Source organism: Coregonus lavaretus, assembly GCF_964263955.1.
Source record: "Coregonus lavaretus genome assembly, contig: HAP1_SCAFFOLD_605, whole genome shotgun sequence".
Taxonomy (NCBI): domain Eukaryota; kingdom Metazoa; phylum Chordata; class Actinopteri; order Salmoniformes; family Salmonidae; genus Coregonus; species Coregonus lavaretus.
This window is the reverse complement of record NW_028156203.1, coordinates 15,609-35,437: the sequence shown is the minus strand read 5'-3', so window position 1 is coordinate 35,437 and position 19,829 is coordinate 15,609. Positions and strand designations below refer to the sequence as shown.

Genomic DNA, 19,829 nt, shown 5'->3' with positions numbered 1-19,829 from the left:
TTATTAGAATCAGGAGCGCTAGATTTGGGACAGAGTTGGAGAGCTCTGATATAGGGAATAGGGTGCCCTAGCTCTGGTCAAAGGTAGTGCACTATATAGGGAATAGGGTGCCATTTGAGAGGCAGTGTGGTTTACCTTGAGTTCCACCTCGGTCTGCTTCTTGTCCACAGTGAGCTGTGTGAGGGACTGCTGTAGAGTCCTGGACTGACAGGAGTAGAACTCTCTCTCCTGTTGCAGAATTGTGGCACGCTGCTCATTCTCCGTTAGCCTGCGGGGGGAGCCAGAGAACACATACACAGTCACGTAGAACTGTGGGACGCTGCTCATTCTCCGTTAGCCTGCGGGGGGGGCCAGAGAACACACACACACAGACACGTAGAACTGTGGCCCGCTGCTCATTCTCCGTTAGCCTGCGGGGGGAGCCAGAGAACACACACACAGTCACGTAGAACGGTGGGACGCTGCTCATTCTCCGTTAGCCTGCGGGGGGAGCCAGAGAACACACACACAGTCACGTAGAACTGTGGCACGCTGCTCATTCTCCGTTAGCCTGCGGGGGGAGCCAGAGAACACACACACAGTCCTGTGCACGCTCGCCTTGCACACACACACACACACACACACACACACTGTGACGGGCGCATTGCCAGACACACAGTTAGAGGAAAGGTACTGTGCACACTAACACAATCACGTACGTACACACAATCCTGCAGTCCACTCCCCATCCATAGCAGGTCAATACCAGGATGAGTGTTAAAAAGCCTTCCGCCCCGGGCATTCACATCACTTACCTAACCTCTTACCTAATGGATGAATTTGGTAGGCAAATCTATCACAAGGGGATTTTAATATCAGACACAAGCTCACAATGATCTGTTATGGAGAGAAGAATGTCGTTCTGTAGGTCCTAATGTCCAGGAAATGCCCTGTGTGAAACCACAGTGGGCCTTGTTGCAGAGCTCTGCAGTGGGACACTTCATTGAGAGACACCCTCAGTAGGCTTCTCGGTGGAGCTCTGCAGTGAGGCCCTTCATTGAGAGACACCCTCAGTAGGCTTCACGGTGGAGCTCTGCAGTGAGGCCCTTCATTGAGAGACACCCTCAGTAGGCTTCACGGTGGAGCTCTGCAGTGAGGCCCTTCATTGAGAGACACCCTCAGTAGGCTTCACGGTGGAGCTCTGCAGTGAGGCCCTTCATTGAGAGACACCCTCAGTAGGCCTCACGGTGGAGCTCTGCAGTGGGGCCCTTCATTGAGAGACACCCTCAGTAGGCTTCACGGTGGAGCTCTGCAGTGAGGCCCTTCATTGAGAGACACCCTCAGTAGGCCTAACGGTGGAGCTCTGCAGTGGGACACTTCATTGAGAGACACCCTCAGTAGGCCTAACGGTGGAGCTCTGCAGTGGGACACTTCATTGAGAGACACCCTCAGTAGGCTTCACGGTGGAGCTCTGCAGTGAGGCCCTTCATTGAGAGACACCCTCAGTAGGCCTAACGGTGGAGCTCTGCAGTGGGACACTTCATTGAGAGACACCCTCAGTAGGCCTAACGGTGGAGCTCTGCAGTGAGGCCCTTCATTGAGAGACACCCTCAGTAGGCTTCACGGTGGAGCTCTGCAGTGAGGCCCTTCATTGAGAGACACCCTCAGTAGGCCTCACGGTGGAGCTCTGCAGTGAGGCCCTTCATTGAGAGACACCCTCAGTAGGCCTCACGGTGGAGCTCTGCAGTGGGGCCCTTCATTGAGAGACACCCTCAGTAGGCTTCACGGTGGAGCTCTGCAGTGGGACACTTCATTGAGAGACACCCTCAGTAGGCCTAACGGTGGAGCTCTGCAGTGGGACACTTCATTGAGAGACACCCTCAGTAGGCTTCACGGTGGAGCTCTGCAGTGAGGCCCTTCATTGAGAGACACCCTCAGTAGGCCTCACGGTGGAGCTCTGCAGTGGGGCCCTTCATTGAGAGACACCCTCAGTAGGCTTCACGGTGGAGCTCTGCAGTGAGGCCCTTCATTGAGAGACACCCTCAGTAGGCTTCACGGTGGAGCTCTGCAGTGAGGCCATTCATTGAGAGACACCCTCAGTAGGCCTCACGGTGGAGCTCTGCAGTGTGGCCCTTCATTGATAGAATCCCTCAATAGGCCTCCCCATGGGGCTCTTCAACGTGACTCTGCCTTGAGAGATACCCACAGTAGGCCTCACGGTGGAGCTCTGCAGTGGGGCACTCCATTGACAGATACACTGCATTCTTTTTTTATAGAACACTCATGCCCTCTGGTCAACACCAGTTTCCCATCACATCCTGATCCCACTCACTGGTGCTTGTTGATGCATTGGTTTGGCTGTTGGGAAATCAATGCACATTTCCACCTTAATGGTGTTTCTCGCCCTCATTAAACTCTTAGGCAGCCTCAGGACAGTCAGCTGGTGTGACCAGATACAGGCATGCTACATTTATGAAAGTGGACCAGCCGGCCCGGTCACATGCAGCTCCATCTGATCTGAGGTTTGACAGATCCTCTCTAACCAGTTTTACTGCTTCGTGTGTCTTTCATATGGTAGGAGAAGGTTTTTACGCACGTCTGAAATAACAGAAATAAGATCCATGTTCCTCATTGCGCTGGTCCTCTCACCTCTCCTTAGCCTGCTCCTTCTCTCTCTGCAGTTCCCTCATCTGCTCTTCAATGTGTCTCAGCTCCGATCGCAGTCCAGTGTCACCAGGCTGCACCTCCTGCTCCTCCTCTGGATGCTCCTTCTCCCTCAGCAACTCCAGGGTTCGCTGCTTCTCATGGGACAACTCCTGGAGGACCAGATCATGGATGTAACGATGGTGTGTGTGTGTGTGTGTGTACCTGAGTGTGTGTTTCTCCTCCAATTCATTTTAAATACCTCAATAGATTTCTGTAGAAGTGTTGTTAAACTGTTCAGCTCCTCTTTTTCAGACTCCACACCTTTCAGAGACTGTGCTGTGCCGTCCAAGTCCCTGTCAACAACACGGCACACAGGGTAATAGGCAACCAAACTGACCAGTTCAGAGAGCATCAAACCCAACTGTCACAACATTTACATTTTAGTCATTTAGCAGACGCTCTTATCCAGAGCATACATTATTTTATTTTTTTCATACTGGCCATACTGGTGGGAATCGAACCCACAACCCTGGCGTTGCAAACGCCACGCTCTACCAACTGAGCTATATCCCTGCCGGCCATTCCCTCCCCTACCCTGGACCAATTGTGCGCCGCCCCATGGGGTCTCCCGGTCGCGGCCGGCTACGACAGAGCCTGGATTCGAACCAGGATCTCTAGTGGCACAGCTTAGAGTGGCACAGCCTTAGACCACTGCGATCTCTAGTGGCACAGCCTTAGACCACTGCGATCTCTAGTGGCACAGCCTTAGACCACTGCGATCTCTAGTGGCACAGCCTTAGACCACTGCGATCTCTAGTGGCACAGCCTTAGACCACTGCGATCTCTAGTGGCACAGCCTTAGACCACTGCGATCTCTAGTGGCACAGCCTTAGACCACTGCGATCTCTAGTGGCACAGCCTTAGACCACTGCGATCTCTAGTGGCACAGCCTTAGACCACTGCGATCTCTAGTGGCACAGCCTTAGACCACTGCGATCTCTAGTGGCACAGCCTTAGACCACTGCACCACTCGGGAGTCAACAGATGGACCAGAGGATCAAAGAGTCTTATGGCTAAGAGTTTTCACAGCACTTTAGTTAACGCGGTGGATAAAGATGGATATACTAGCTACACGTCTTATATTAAATGCACTTTAAATGTATTAAATGCATCTTTCTTGCTCGTGTGTGGGGATTACTGTATGTTATTTATGAATGTAATATGAATGTTTCCTGTTAAAGATCACAGTTTGTGTTCTCCATAGTTCTCTCTTACAGTTTGATCTGCTCCTGTTCTCCTCTTAGCTCCATCACCAGCTCCTCAAACTTCTGCTTCTCCTCCTCCAGAACCAGGTTCAGACACTCCAGCCTCTCCTTCTGTTCTCTCTGCAGGCTCAGTTCTTCTGTCTCCTCCATCAGCTTATCTGAAGGGACAAAACAGCCTGTTTCCTTGTTGTATATGGCCATTGTCTCCATGTGGGACTGTTAGCATCAAAACTAAACAACAAAGGACTGTCATTCTATGGCCCGTCAGGACTGCCACCCTGAACCATACCTCCCCATGTCCCCTCTCACTCCAGCCCCTCAGGACTGCCACCCTGAACCATACCTCCCCATGTCCCCTCTCACTCCAGCCCCTCAGGACTGCCACCCTGAACCATACCTCCCCATGTCCCCTCTCACCCAGCGCCTCCTCTCTCCCCTGAACCAGGCCCCATGCCTCCTTCCTCCCCATGCCTCCCCAGCCCCTTCTTCTTACCCAGATACTCCTGCTTCTCCTTGGCCAGCTGCAGTCCCTGGGCCTCCAGGCTCTCTATCATGGCTTCTCCCAGCCCATCCCAGCCCTGACCCCGTCCCCAGCCCCTTCTTCTTACCCAGATACTCCTGCTTCTCCTTGGCCAGCTGCAGTCCCTGGGCCTCCAGGCTCTCTATCATGGCTTCTCCCAGTTGGGCGTTCTTCCAGGTGCTGGAGGTTTTAGACACTACGTGTTGAACAGGTCTAATACAGCGCGTGGTCACATAGGTTTTATACAGCATGATCACCACCAACACTATACAACAGTAGGTCACATATTCTACTATACAATTGCAGACCTGGGCAGCTCCCCTATACATGTCTGAGGAGACTAAAGCCCCACTCTGAGATGGACCCTTTACTTAGAGGTAGACTTATAGACTTAACCCCAGCTACCCCTGATAATACAGTTAGTGTGGTCACTTGGATTTAAAGAGGCAGTGTGGTCAGTTGGATTTAAAGAGGCAGTGTGGTCAGTTGGATTTAAAAGAGGCGGTGTGGTCACTTGGATTTAAAGAGGCGGTGTGGTCAGTTGGATTTAAAGAGGCAGTGTGGTCAGTTGGATTTAAAGAGGCAGTGTGTTCAGTTGGATTTAAAGAGGCGGTGTGGTCAGTTGGATTTAAAGAGGCAGTGTGGTCACTTGGATTTAAAGAGGCAGTGTGGTCAGTTGGATTTAAAGAGGCAGTGTGGTCAGTTGGATTTAAAGAGGCAGTGTGGTCAGTTGGATTTAAAGAGGCAGTGTGGTCAGTTGGATTTAAAGAGGCGATGTGGTCAGTTGGATTTAAAGAGGCAGCGTGGTCAGTTGGATTTAAAGAGGCAGTGTGGTCAGTTGGATTTAAAGAAGCAGTGTGGTCAGTTGGATTTAAAGAGGCAGTGTGGTCAGTTGGATTTAAAGAGGCAGTGTGGTCAGTTGGATTTAAAGAGGCAGTGTGGTCAGTTGGATTTAAAGAGGCAGTGTGGTCAGTTGGATTTAAAGAGGCAGTGTGGTCAGTTGGATTTAAAGAGGCAGTGTGGTCAGTTGGATTTAAAGAGGCAGTGTGGTCAGTTGGATTTAAAGAGGCAGTGTGGTCAGTTGGATTTAAAGAGGCAGTGTGGTCAGTTGGATTTAAAGAGGCAGTGTGGTCAGTTGGATTTAAAGAAGCAGTGTGGTCAGTTGGATTTAAAAGAGGCGGTGTGGTCAGTTGGATTTAAAGAGGCAGTGTGGTCAGTTGGATTTAAAGAGGCAGTGTGGTCAGTTGGATTTAAAGAGGCAGTGTGGTCAGTTGGATTTAAAGAGGCAGTGTGGTCAGTTGGATTTAAAAGAGGCGGTGTGGTCAGTTGGATTTAAAGAGGCAGTGTGGTCAGTTGGATTTAAAGAGGCAGTGTGGTCAGTTGGATTTAAAGAGGCAGTGTGGTCAGTTGGATTTAAAGAGGCAGCGTGGTCAGTTGGATTTAAAGAGGCAGTGTGGTCAGTTGGATTTAAAGAGGCAGTGTGGTCAGTTGGATTTAAAGAGGCAGTGTGGTCAGTTGGATTTAAAGAGGCAGTGTGGTCAGTTGGATTTAAAGAGGCAGTGTGGTCAGTTGGATTTAAAGAGGCGGTGTGGTCAGTTGGATTTAAAGAGGCAGTGTGGTCAGTTGGATTTAAAGAGGCGGTGTGGTCAGTTGGATTTAAAGAGGCAGTGTGGTCAGTTGGATTTAAAGAGGCGGTGTGGTCAGTTGGATTTAAAGAGGCAGTGTGGTCAGTTGGATTTAAAGAGGCAGTGTGGTCAGTTGGATTTAAAGAGGCAGTGTGGTCAGTTGGATTTAAAGAAGCAGTGTGGTCAGTTGGATTTAAACAGCTAATCATGGCTACCCAGACTGTTTGCACTGCCCCCCCCCCCCCCATCTTTTTACGCTGCTTAACTCTACCCACATGTACATATTACTTCAACTACCTCAACTAGCCGGTGCCCCCGCACATTGACTCTGCACCGGTACCCCTCTGTATATATAGCCTCCCTACTGTTATTTTATTTTACTTCTGCTCTTTTTTTCTCAACACTTTTTTGTTGTTTTATTTTACTTTTTTTATAAAAAAATAAATGCACTGTTGGTTAAGGGCTGTAAGTAAGCATTTCACTGTAATGTCTGCACCTGTTGTATTCGGCGCATGTGGCCAATAAAATTTGATTTGATTTGATTTGGATTTAAAGAAGCAGTGTGGTCAATTGGATTTAAAGAGACAGTGCATGGTTTGTTTACAGTTAGAGTTAAAGAGGCAGTGTGTAGTTTGTGTACAGCTAGATTTAAAGAGACAGTGGGTAGTAAATAGTGACTCACACTTTGCCAGACTCTTGCAGCATCTCCAGCCACTGGTTTTGTTCTGCCTCATTCTCTGCAGCCAGGACGATGTCACCCTGAGGGAATAATAGAGCATCATCACATGGTAATATACAGTAGCATACATTATCATCACATGGTAATATACAGTAGCATACATTATCATCACATGGTAATATACAGTAGCATACATTATCATCACATGGTAATATACAGTAGCATACATTATCATCACATGGTAATATACAGTAGCATACATTATCATCACATCATGCATACGTCCCATGCGACACAGTTGGTAGAGCATGGCGCTTACAACGCCAGGGTTGTGGGTTCGATTCCCACGGGGAGACCAGTACGAACAATAAAAAAGTATGAAAATGTATGCACTGATGCTAATGACTAGAATTGTAATTTATTTTTTATTACAAACAGTAGCATACATCACACTACAGCATCATCACGACATATACAGTAACTGCCTAATAATACAGAGATGCAGATTTCAAGTATCTATTATTAAAGCAACAGTACGACTAAGTGCTTACAGTGAAGTCCTCGTGATTTATAACCATGGCGAAAGGCATGCCTTGGTCTTCCTTAGGATCCACAACACAGCCTCCTAACGGGATCACACCCTGAGACAGACAGACACATTGGACAACAGGATAAATAAAACAAAATAAAATAAAAACGTTTTTACGCTGCTGCTACTCTGTTAATTATTTATGCATAGTCACTTTAACTCTACCCACATGTACATATTACTTCAACTACCTCAACTAGCCGGTGCCCCCGCACATTGACTCTGCACCGGTACCCCCCTGTATATATAGCCTCCCTACTGTTATTTTATTTTACTTCTGCTCTTTTTTTCCTCAACACTTTTTTTGTTGTTGTTTTATTTTTTACTTTTTTCGTTAAAAATAAATGCACTGTTGGTTAAGGGCTGTCAGTAAGCATTTCACTGTAATGTCTGCACCTGTTGTATTCGGCGCATGTGGCCAATAAAATTTGATTTGGTTTGATTTTGAGGTTAACACGTGCACCATGTTGACTAAGGCTCACCTTGGGGTGGATATTAAAGTATCTGTTGGTCTCAAAGCTCCTCTTCTCATTCTCGGCATAGTAGAGCAGGAAACTCTCCTTGATGATAAAGAATCTGGGAGGATGGAGAACGTGTCATTAGCTAGAGGAGAAAGAGGTACGGCAACACAAGGCTAAAAGAGAGTGAGGTAAACAAACAGGCAAGCAGCAGCCCGTTGACTGCATCCTGACTCAAATCATTCTGGATAACTATGTGTACTTTTACTTGTCTTGACTCGCTTACTAGCTAACCACCGCTATCAAGTCATACCAGCAGAGTCTGACAGAGGTTTGCTAGCGAACCCACACCGCCGTTAGACCTGATGAGGTGTTTCTGCCCATGAGCTTAGATAGCCAACATCGTCTGCAAGCTTGATCAGGGATTTCTATTGGAGAAGCAGTTTCTGCCTATATTCAAACTGTACTGTCTTTGTTGAAACTAACCCAAAACGAAAATAAAATTAGAAACTTTGCCTCCTACACTAACTGAAATAAAAATAAATACTGTGTTAAATGATTGAGCTGGTTAAACTCAGCTTGTTAGAACTGACTGTTTAAAGTTTAAAGAGCGACTGTCCCTAAAAAACTACTAATCCCTTTGAAAACGGCCTATTGTGGCATCGATACGGGTCAGCCACAATAGAGGAATTTGCAGTTCGCCTTCATCATAGAAGTCCCTAATTGAAAGTGATGCAAATGGATACCAATAGTGGAATGATGCCATATTTGGACTAGATAATGCTAAACAAGTTTGGAATGTTGTTATATAAATTCAACAAAAGACAATAATTAGCTAATTTGGCAAGACAACAAAAATAATCACACTGTGATGGATTACACTTCAGAATTTGCTTTTGGGGCATACTTATATTTCACTGTACAGCCTCCACTATGGATTGTGGATCATTGAAATTAGGTATCAGTCTACTCCGTGACACCCACAGAACACAACTGTGACGAGTTTACAATATTAGCGTTATACCTGATATCGCATGTCTCTGAAAGCACTGTGAAATGAGCCACATTAAGCTTTACCAGTCAACCTACTACAGTATTGTGTAGCCTATTAGATATTCATATTGCACTGTCCACCCTTACCTGTGGATTGTGGATCAATGAAAGGGGATAGTCAAAGTCCCGCAATAAGAGCTGAGACATTAATATTTATTTATACAACGGGTGGGTCTAATCCTGAATGCTGATTGGTTAAAACCGCATTCCAGCCGGTGTCTATTCCACAAGTTACCACCGGCTAAATCTATGACGTTAAAATGCCTGTTTACTCTGTTCCATCTGACTGCCCAATCCACTGTCTCGTCAGCCCAGCCGGGCAATTTATAAACTTGATCTCCACTATAAAAAGCATCTAAACATTATCTCACATTTCTTTTTAGACTTACATTTAGTTTTCAACAGCGGAGATTTGTATTAACCTTGTTTCAATATTCAAATTTGATCTCCAGCTGTCCCATAGTAATGAACGTGTCGGGAGTCGGGACGAGACAGGCAGGCAGGCAGCGTTTCTCAGCCAGTCGAAATCATGAATCAGCATCATTTTTATGGATATATACATTTCAATAGAAAACAGGTCAAACTAAACGAAGTGCAGCTAGTTTGCTGTCTTTCCAGCTTCAGTTTGAAGTGATTGTGTTAGCTGTGTTGTTGGCTAGCTCCTCGGAACAACAGTGTCCTGACGAGAGAGCACATTTTCTACGCCAGGTGAAATCGAACCTCATTAGCTCATTGTTATGGATGTATCCAAATAAATGTCACTAGAAAACAGCTTAAACAAATGCAAATGCCGCTACTTCGTTGTTATTCTGGCTGCACTGTTTGACGTGACTGTAAATTAGCCGTAGTTGGCTAGCTAGCAAGCAAGGGATAAGAACGTTGCCAGCCAGTATGGCAATAGAACATTTAGAACGAACGACTGGGTCGCGTCCATAGATACAGAACAAAAAGACTGAACGACTGGGTCGCGTCTCTGGTAATTGAACCGACAGAACGTACGACCAGCCGGCTTGGGTAGCAACCCTAGATTTGTGTCGGGACTATATCAATGACACGTCCTCCATTGTTGCCAGTGTCTCCCTCCACTCCTACGAAAAGGACACGCCATCATGAGGCCTCTGATAGTGACCCGAGTTACTGCCCTGATGACACAGATGGCTTCATCAACAACGACAGGTGATATGTGTTATGTGAAAAGTTTTTATAAAAAATTACCCGGTTTGACAAACTAGTAGGTTAATTCCCCAGCAAAGAAGATACAACTAGTAGAGTCGTTTTGGTTGTGAAGTGCATTAACAAAAAGCTTTGTCCTTCCTTTAGAACAAAATGCAATTTACCAATTGGCTGTCAACACCAATTTATCAGATTGCCTGCTACAGTTGTTCCAGAGATGTCCAGTTTGCAGCTGAACATGCAGCGTAGAGAAGACCAGCGAGGGAGTACCTCATCAGCATCATGCAGACATGCCCTCGCTGTGAGCATTCCTATAAGTATCCGGCCAGCAACCTTCACCTGTCAGCAGCAACAGCTTTCACAGCCTCATCATTTGTACAATTACAGAAGACAAACCACTTCATTACTTTGATACATTTGATAACCCAATTGTGAAACGTCATTTATGTAAACTGACATTATTTGTTGCTTATTTTCTACTTCTTAGATGCATATAATGTCCAGGGTATAACCTAGCCTGGTGGAACCAGCCTGATCACTGGGTTCCCATATAATGTCCAGGGCATAACCTAGCCTGGGGGAACCAGCCTGATCACTGTGTTACCATATAATGTCCAGGGTATAACCTAGCCTGGTGGAACCAGCCTGATCACTGTGTTCTCCATATAATGTCCAGGGCATAACCTAGCCTGGGGGAACCAGCCTGATCACTGTGTTACCATATAATGTCCAGGGTATAACCTAGCCTGGGGGAACCAGCCTGATCACTGTGTTACCATATAATGTCCAGGGTATAACCTAGCCTGGTGGAACCAGCCTGATCAATGTGTTCCCATATTACCTTCAGGGCATAACCTAGCCTGGTGGAACCAGCCTGATCACTGTGTTCCCATATTACCTCCAGGGCATAACCTAACCTGGTGGAACCAGCCTGATCACTGTGTTACCATATAATGTCCAGGGCATAACCTAGCCTGGTGGAACCAGCCTGATCACTGGGTTCTCCATATAATGTCCAGGGCATAACCTAGCCCGGTGGAACCAGCCTGGTCGCTGTGTTCACCATTCTATTTCACTTCACATTTTATGATATCTGAAGAGAAATAGAAAGGTCAACGCAGCGATCAGGTTGGTTCCACCAGCCTCACCTCTTGCCTGCTAACTAACGGTTGTGGATGGGGAGACCAGAATTAGGCAGGTTTAGTCTGACCTGTTCAAACTTCAACATAGTACCTGTTTGTATGTCATATATCACCTCTCCTAACTGCCTTTGGTAACAGAACAGTGACTATGTGTTCACAGAAACATGTTTGGAGCCAGACTGCCAGACGGGCTTGGTACTGATGTCTCTGAATGGAGAGAGACCTGGTACTGACAGACGGGCTTGGTACTGATGTCTCTGAATGGAGAGAGACCTGGTACTGACAGACGGGCTTGATACTGGTGTCTCTGAATGGAGAGAGACCTGGTACTCTGACAGACGGGCTTGATACTGAGGTCTCTGAATGAAGAGAGACCTGGCACTCTGACAGACGGGCTTGATACTGAGGTCTCTGAATGGAGAGAGACCTGGTACTGACAGACGGGCTTGGTACTGATGTCTCTGAATGGAGAGAGACCTGGTACTGACAGACGGGCTTGATACTGATGTCTCTGAATGGAGAGAGACCTGGCACTGACAGACGGGCTTGATACTGATGTCTCTGAATGGAGAGAGACCTGGTACTGACAGACGGGCTTGGTACTGATGTCTCTGAATGGAGAGAGACCTGGTACTGACAGACGGGCTTGGTACTGATGTCTCTGAATGGAGAGAGACCTGGTACTCTGACAGACGGGCTTGGTACTGATGTCTCTGAATGGAGAGAGACCTGGTACTGACAGACGGGCTTGGTACTGATGTCTCTGACTGGAGAGAGACCTGGTACTGACAGACGGGCTTGATACTGATGTCTCTGAATGGAGAGAGACCTGGTACTGACAGACGGGCTTGATACTGAGGTCTCTGAATGGAGAGAGACCTGGTACTGACAGACGGGCTTGATACTGATGTCTCTGAATGGAGAGAGACCTGGCACTCTGACAGACGGGCTTGATACTGATGTCTCTGAATGGAGAGAGACCTGGTACTGACAGACGGGCTTGGTACTGATGTCTCTGAATGGAGAGAGACCTGGTACTGACAGACGGGCTTGATACTGTCTCTGAATGGAGAGAGACCTGACACTCTGACAGACGGGCTTGATACTGATGTCTCTGAATGGAGAGAGACCTGGTACTGACAGACGGGCTTGATACTGATGTCTCTGAATGGAGAGAGACCTGGTACTGACAGACGGGCTTGGTACTGATGTCTCTGAATGGAGAGAGACCTGACACTCTGACAGACAGGCTTGATACTGATGTCTCTGAATGGAGAGAGACCTGGGACTGACAGACGGGCTTGATACTGAGGTCTCTGAATGGAGAGAGACCTGGTACTGACAGACAGGCTTGATACTGATGTCTCTGAATGGAGAGAGACCTGGTACTGACAGACGGGCTTGATACTGATGTCTCTGAATGGAGAGAGACCTGGTACTGACAGACGGGCTTGATACTGATGTCTCTGAATGGAGAGAGACCTGGCACTGACAGACGGGCTTGATACTGATGTCTCTGAATGGAGAGAGACCTGGCACTCTGACAGACGGGCTTGGTACTGATGTCTCTGAATGGAGAGAGACCTGGTACTGACAGACGGGCTTGATACTGATGTCTCTGAATGGAGAGAGACCTGGCACTCTGACAGACGGGCTTGGTACTGATGTCTCTGAATGGAGAGAGACCTGGTACTGACAGACGGGCTTGGTACTGATGTCTCTGAATGGAGAGAGACCTGGGACTGACAGACGGGCTTGGTACTGATGTCTCTGACTGGAGAGAGACCTGGTACTGACAGACGGGCTTGATACTGAGGTCTCTGAATGGAGAGAGACCTGGCACTCTGACAGACGGGCTTGATACTGATGTCTCTGAATGGAGAGAGACCTGGCACTCTGACAGACGGGCTTGATACTGATGTCTCTGAATGGAGAGAGACCTGGCACTCTGACAGACGGGCTTGATACTGATGTCTCTGAATGGAGAGAGACCTGGTACTGACAGACGGGCTTGGTACTGATGTCTCTGAATGGAGAGAGACCTGCCACTCTGACAGACAGGCTTGATACTGATGTCTCTGAATGGAGAGAGACCTGGCACTCGGCATTACAATTTTACTAGACACAACTTTTACTTGTATCGTCTTTTTTTATTATTGAGTTGAATGGTATCAGTCAATACGGGAGGGAGAAACCCTGTGTATTCTGCACCAGGATCAGGGAACTCCTGTTGTACCCCCGGACCACTCTGACATGTTACCAAGGTAACCCCATTACCACCAGACAGGAAGGTGTGACCACTCTGACATGTTACCAAGGTAACCCCATTACCACCACATAGGAAGGTATGACCACTCTGACATGTTACCAAGGTAACCCCATTACCACCAGACAGGAAGGTGTGACTACTCTGACATGTTACCAAGGTAACCCCATTACCATCACACAGGAAGGTATGACCACTCTGACATGTTACCAAGGTAACCCCATTACCACCACACAGGAAGGTATGACCACTCTGACATGTTACCAAGGTAACCCCATTACCACCACACAGGAAGGTATGACCACTCTGACATGTTACCAAGGTAACCCCATTACCACCAGACAGGAAGGTATGACCACTCTGACATGTTACCAAGGTAACCCCATTACCACCAGACAGGAAGGTATGACCACTCTGACATGTTACCAAGGTAACCCCATTACCACCAGACAGGAAGGTATGACCACTCTGACATGTTACCAAGGTAACCCCATTACCACCAGACAGGAAGGTATGACCACTCTGACATGTTACCAAGGTAACCCCATTACCACCAGACAGGAAGGTATGACCACTCTGACATGTTACCAAGGTAACCCCATTACCACCAGACAGGAAGGTATGACCACTCTGACATGTTACCAAGGTAACCCCATTACCACCAGACAGGAAGGTATGACCACTCTGACATGTTACCAAGGTAACCCCATTACCACCAGACAGGAAGGTATGACCACTCTGACATGTTACCAAGGTAACCCCATTACTACCAGACAGGAAGGTATGACCACTCTGACATGTTACCAAGGTAACCCCATTACCACCAGACAGGAAGGTATGACCACTCTGACATGTTACCAAGGTAACCCCATTACCACCAGACAGGAAGGTATGACCACTCTGACATGTTACCAAGGTAACCCCATTACCACCAGACAGGAAGGTATGACCACTCTGACATGTTACCAAGGTAACCCCATTACCACCAGACAGGAAGGTATGACCACTCTGACATGTTACCAAGGTAACCCCATTACCATCAGACAGGAAGGTATGACCACTCTGACATGTTACCAAGGTAACCCCATTACCACCAGGCAGGAAGGTATAACCACTCTGACATGTTACCAAGGTAACCCCATTACCACCAGACAGGAAGGTATGACCACTCTGACATGTTACCAAGGTAACCCCATTACCACCAGACAGGAAGGTATGACCACTCTGACATGTTACCAAGGTAACCCCATTACCATCAGACAGGAAGGTATGACCACTCTGACATGTTACCAAGGTAACCCCATTACCACCAGGCAGGAAGGTATAACCACTCTGACATGTTACCAAGGTAACCCCATTACCACCAGGCAGGAAGGTATAACCACTCTGACATGTTACCAAGGTAACCCCATTACCACCAGGCAGGAAGGTATGACCACTCTGACATGTTACCAAGGTAACCCCATTACCACCACACAGGAAGGTATGACCACTCTGACATTTTTATTTTTTTATTTTTTATTTCACCTTTATTTAACCAGGTAAGCCAGTTGAGAACAGGTTCTCATTTACAACTGCGACCTGGCCAAGATAAAGCAAAGTAGTGCAATAAAAACAACACAGAGTTACATATGGGGTAAAAAAACATAAAGTCAGAAATACAACAGAAAATATATATACAGTCTGTGCAAATGTAGCAAGTTATGGAGGTAAGGCAATAAATAGGCTATAGTGCAGAATAATTACAATAGTATTAACACTGGAATGCTAGATGTGCAAGAGATTATGTGCAAATAGAGATTCTGGGGTGCAAAAGAGCAAAATAAATAACAATATAGGGATGAGGTAGTTGGGTGGGCTAATTTCAGATGGGCTGTGTACAGGTGCAGTGATCGGTAAGGTGCTCTGACAACTGATGCTTAAAGTTATTGAGGGAGATAAGAGTCTCCAGCTTCAGAGATTTTTGCAATTCGTTCCAGTCATTGGCAGCAGAGAACTGGAAGGAATGGCGGCCAAAGGAGGTGTTGGCTTTGGGAATGACCAGTGAGATATACTTGTTGGAGCGCAGACTATGGGTGGGTGCTGCTATGGTGACCAATGAGCTAAGATAAGGCGGGGATTTGCCTAGCAGTGATTTATAGATGGCCTGGAGCCAGTGGGTTTGACGACGAACATGTAGTGAGGACCAGCCAACAAGAGCGTACAGGTCACAGTGGTGGGTAGTGTATGGGGCTTTGGAGACAAAACGGATGGCACTGTGATAGACTACATCCAATTTGCTGAGTAGAGTGTTGGAGGCTATTTTGTAAATGACATCGCCGAAGTCAAGGATCGGTAGGATAGTCAGTTTTACGAGGGCATGTTTGGCAGCATGAGTGAAGGAGGCTTTGTTGCGAAATAGGAAGCCGATTCTAGATTTATCTTTGGATTGGAGATTCTTTATGTGAGTCTGGAAGTTGAGTTTACAGTCTAACCAGACACCTAGATATTTGTAGTTGTCCACATACTCTAGGTCAGACCCGTCGAGAGTGGTGATTCTAGTCGGGTGGGCGGGTGCTAGCAGCGTTCGATTGAAAAGCATGCATTTAGTTTTACTAGTGTTTAAGAGCAGTTGAAGGCTACTGAAGGATTGTTGTATGGCATTGAAGCTCGTTTGGAGGTTTGTTAACACAGTGTCCAATGAAGGGCCAGATGTATACAAAATGGTGTCGTCTGCGTAGAGGTGGATCTGAGAGTCACCAGCAGCAAGAGCGACATCATTGATATACACTGAGAAAAGTGTCGGCCCAAGAATTGAACCCTGTGGCACCCCCATAGAGACTGCCATAGGTCCAGACAACAGGCCCTCCGATTTGACACACTGAACTCTATCTGAGAAGTAGTTGGTGAACCAGGCGAGGCAGTCATTTGAGAAACCAAGGCTATTTAGTCTGCCAATAAGGTAACAAGGTAACCCCATTACCAAGGTAACCCCATTACCACCAGGCAGGAAGGTATAACCACTCTGACATGTTACCAAGGTAACCCCATTACCACCACACAAAATATCAATAGGCTCAGTAACTGTATCTGCTGGGAAAGACAATGAAAGATGAACATTGTTAAATTATCACTGCTTCTATGGTGTTGTGTAAAGGGTTGTTTATTCTACATTTACATTTTAGTCATTCAGCAGACGCTCTTATCCAGAGCGACTTACAGTTAGTGAGTGCAAACATTTTTCATACTGGCCCCCCCGTGGGAAACGAACCCACAACCCTGGCGTTGCAAGCGCCATGCTCTACCAACTGAGCTACAGGGGACTATATATATTTGAAAGTTATCAAAACGCTAGAATATCTACATAAATTCAGCAATTGCATTCTTCTCATATTACTCTGTAGGCTACTGAACCATTCAAAGCTTCCTCCAGCATCTCACCATACGTCTGCCTGTAGTTATTGAAGTCAACCTGCAGGAGGTTTGTTTGTTGTGATTGAGTGGGGGGGGGAACAGCTGACGGCAAGGTTCTGAAAGATGGGTGTGTCTTGGTGGTGGCAAGGACACACCCAAGAAACACCCACATCAAACCACACCCCCAAGCCAACTCATGTTTGGCTTCTGTCATGGCCGCCAGCATTTCTTGAGGAGCAAGCCAAAAAATGAGGCCAAATCAGTGGGTGCAGTTCCTCTTTAAATTAAATATGATCTTGAATTGATTCTGAATGGTAAAAAATATTAAAATTAGTCTTTCAAATGAAAAAAAAATAGAAGGTTAAAGCGAATAAGGTTACTGTATGTCAACTACAGCCCATTAAAAATGGTAATGAGTCCATTTGGCTGTGTTTACACAGGCAGCCCAATTATAGACAAAATATCTGATTGGTCAAAATACCAATTAGTGGAAAAAAGAATCAGAATTGGGCTGCCTGTGTAAACGTAGCCATACAGTGGGGAAAAAAAGTATTTAGTCAGCCACCAATTGTGCAAGTTCTCCCACTTAAAAAGATGAGAGAGGCCTGTAATTTTCATCATAGGTACACGTCAACTATGACAGACAAATTGAGATTTTTTCTCTCCAGAAAATCACATTGTAGGATTTTTAATGAATTTATTTGCAAATTATGGTGGAAAATAAGTATTTGGTCACCTACAAAACAAGCAAGATTTCTGGCTCTCACAGACCTGTAACTTCTTCTTTAAGAGGCTCCTCTGTCCTCCACTCGTTACCTGTATTAATGGCACCTGTTTGAACTTGTTATCAGTATAAAAGACACCTGTCCACAACCTCAAACAGTCACACTCCAAACTCCACTATGGCCAAGACCAAAGAGCTGTCAAAGGACACCAGAAACAAAATTGTAGACCTGCACCAGGCTGGGAAGACTGAATATGCAATAGGTAAGCAGCTTGGTTTGAAGAAATCAACTGTGGGAGCAATTATTAGGAAATGGAAGACATACAAGACCACTGATAATCTCCCTCGATCTGGGGCTCCACGCAAGATCTCACCCCGTGGGGTCAAAATGATCACAAGAACGGTGAGCAAAAATCCCAGAACCACACGGGGGGACCTAGTGAATGACCTGCAGAGAGCTGGGACCAAAGTAACAAAGCCTACCATCAGTAACACACTACGCCGCCAGGGACTCAAATCCTGTAGTGCCAGACGTGTCCCCCTGCTTAAGCCAGTACATGTCCAGGCCCGTCTGAAGTTTGCTAGAGTGCATTTGGATGATCCAGAAGAGGATTGGGAGAATGTCATATGGTCAGATGAAACCAAAATAGAACTTTTTGGTAAAAACTCAACTCGTTGTGTTTGGAGGACAAAGAATGCTGAGTTGCATCCAAAGAACACCATACCTACTGTGAAGCATGGGGGTGGAAACATCATGCTTTGGGGCTGTTTTTCTGCAAAGGGACCAGGACAACTGATCCGTGTAAAGGAAAGAATGAATGGGGCCATGTATCGTGAGATTTTGAGTGAAAACCTCCTTCCATCAGCAAGGGCATTGAAGATGAAACGTGTCTGGGTCTTTCAGCATGACAATGATCCCAAACACACCATCCGGGCAACGAAGGAGTGGCTTCATAAGAAGCATTTCAAGGTCCTGGAGTGGCCTAGCCAGTCTCCAGATCTCAACCCCATAGAAAATCTTTGGAGGGAGTTGAAAGTCTGTGTTGCCCAGCGACAGCCCCAAAACATCACTGCTCTAGAGGAGATCTGCATGGAGGAATGGGGCCAAAATACCAGCAACAGTGTGTGAAAACCTTGTGAAGACTTACAGAAAACGTTTGACCTGTGTCATTGCCAACAAAGGGTATATAACAAAGTATTGAGAAACTTTTGTTATTGATCAAATACTTATTTTCCACCATAATTTGCAAATAAATTCATTAAAAATCCTACAATGTGATTTTCTAGAATTTTTTTCTCTCATTTTGTCTGTCATAGTTGATGTGTACCTATGATGAACATTACAGGCCTCTCTCATCTTTTTAAGTGGGAGAACTTGCACAATTGGTGGCTGACTAAATACTTTTTTTTACCCACTGTAAGGACCCATGTTGTAGCCCACATGGGTTTGACCATGTCTGGCCCAAAAGGTTAACCCAACTAGGTACCAGCTAAGAGTCCATGGAGTCCTTGGTTAAAGGTTGCACTGGATCAGGATGAAGAAGGGCCCTGACCGGGGTAACAGAGCGACAGCAGCACTATCTGAGGGGGCTGACCGTGGTAACCCTTTGGCACCAGCACCAGGACCAGGACCAGGGGGACACTGCTGAATTGAAAGTCTTCTATCTTGAGAACTTCACTGCTGACATGCAAATTTTTGGGATTGTACACAGGGTTAGGAAACCAATGTGTACATTTGTAATTTGATTGAACTATCCCTTTAATCAGAGCTCCTGCATTGCATGTGCTATAAATAAACCTGTACAGTGCCTTCAGACCCTTTTATTTTTTCCACATTTTGTTATGTTACAGCCTTATTCTAAAATGGATTAAATAAAACAAATTCCTCAGCAATCTACACACAATACCACATAATGGCAAAGCGAAAACAGGTTGTTAGAAATGTTCGCTAATTTATACCTAAAATATATATATACATACGTATTTATATAAATATTCAGAGCCTTTGCTATGACACTTGAAGTTGTGCTCAGGTGCATCCTGTTTCTACTGATCATCCGTGAGCTGTTTCTAAAACTTGATTGGAGTCCACCTGTGGTAAATTCAATTGATTGGACATGATTTGGAAAGGCACACACCTTTCTATATAAGGTCCCAAAGTTGACAGTGCATGTCAGAGCAAAAACCAAGCCATGAGGTCGAAGGAATTGTCCGTAGAGCTCTGAGACAGGATTGTGTCGAGACACAGATCTGGGGAAGGGTACCAAAAAATATCTGCAGCATTGAAGGTCCCCAAGAACACAGTGGCCTCCATCAT

At 46.3% G+C, this 19,829-nt stretch overlaps 1 protein-coding gene across 1 annotated transcript in view; it reads right to left on the bottom strand.

Moving 5' to 3' along the window:
- The window catches only part of LOC311126652 (pleckstrin homology domain-containing family D member 1-like), a gene marked incomplete at both ends in the record, with an annotated part of 39,328 nt that overhangs the window by 16,764 nt on the left and 2,735 nt on the right, over positions 1-19,829 (bottom strand). Inside the window, 8 exons of the mRNA XM_084200644.1 lie at positions 136-268; positions 2,629-2,795; positions 2,885-2,978; positions 3,901-4,048; positions 4,499-4,590; positions 6,718-6,794; positions 7,266-7,355; positions 7,786-7,879. Of these exons, the coding sequence (XP_084056770.1) occupies positions 136-268; positions 2,629-2,795; positions 2,885-2,978; positions 3,901-4,048; positions 4,499-4,590; positions 6,718-6,794; positions 7,266-7,355; positions 7,786-7,879 (895 nt within the window). The remainder of the gene's footprint in view (positions 1-135; positions 269-2,628; positions 2,796-2,884; positions 2,979-3,900; positions 4,049-4,498; positions 4,591-6,717; positions 6,795-7,265; positions 7,356-7,785; positions 7,880-19,829) is intronic.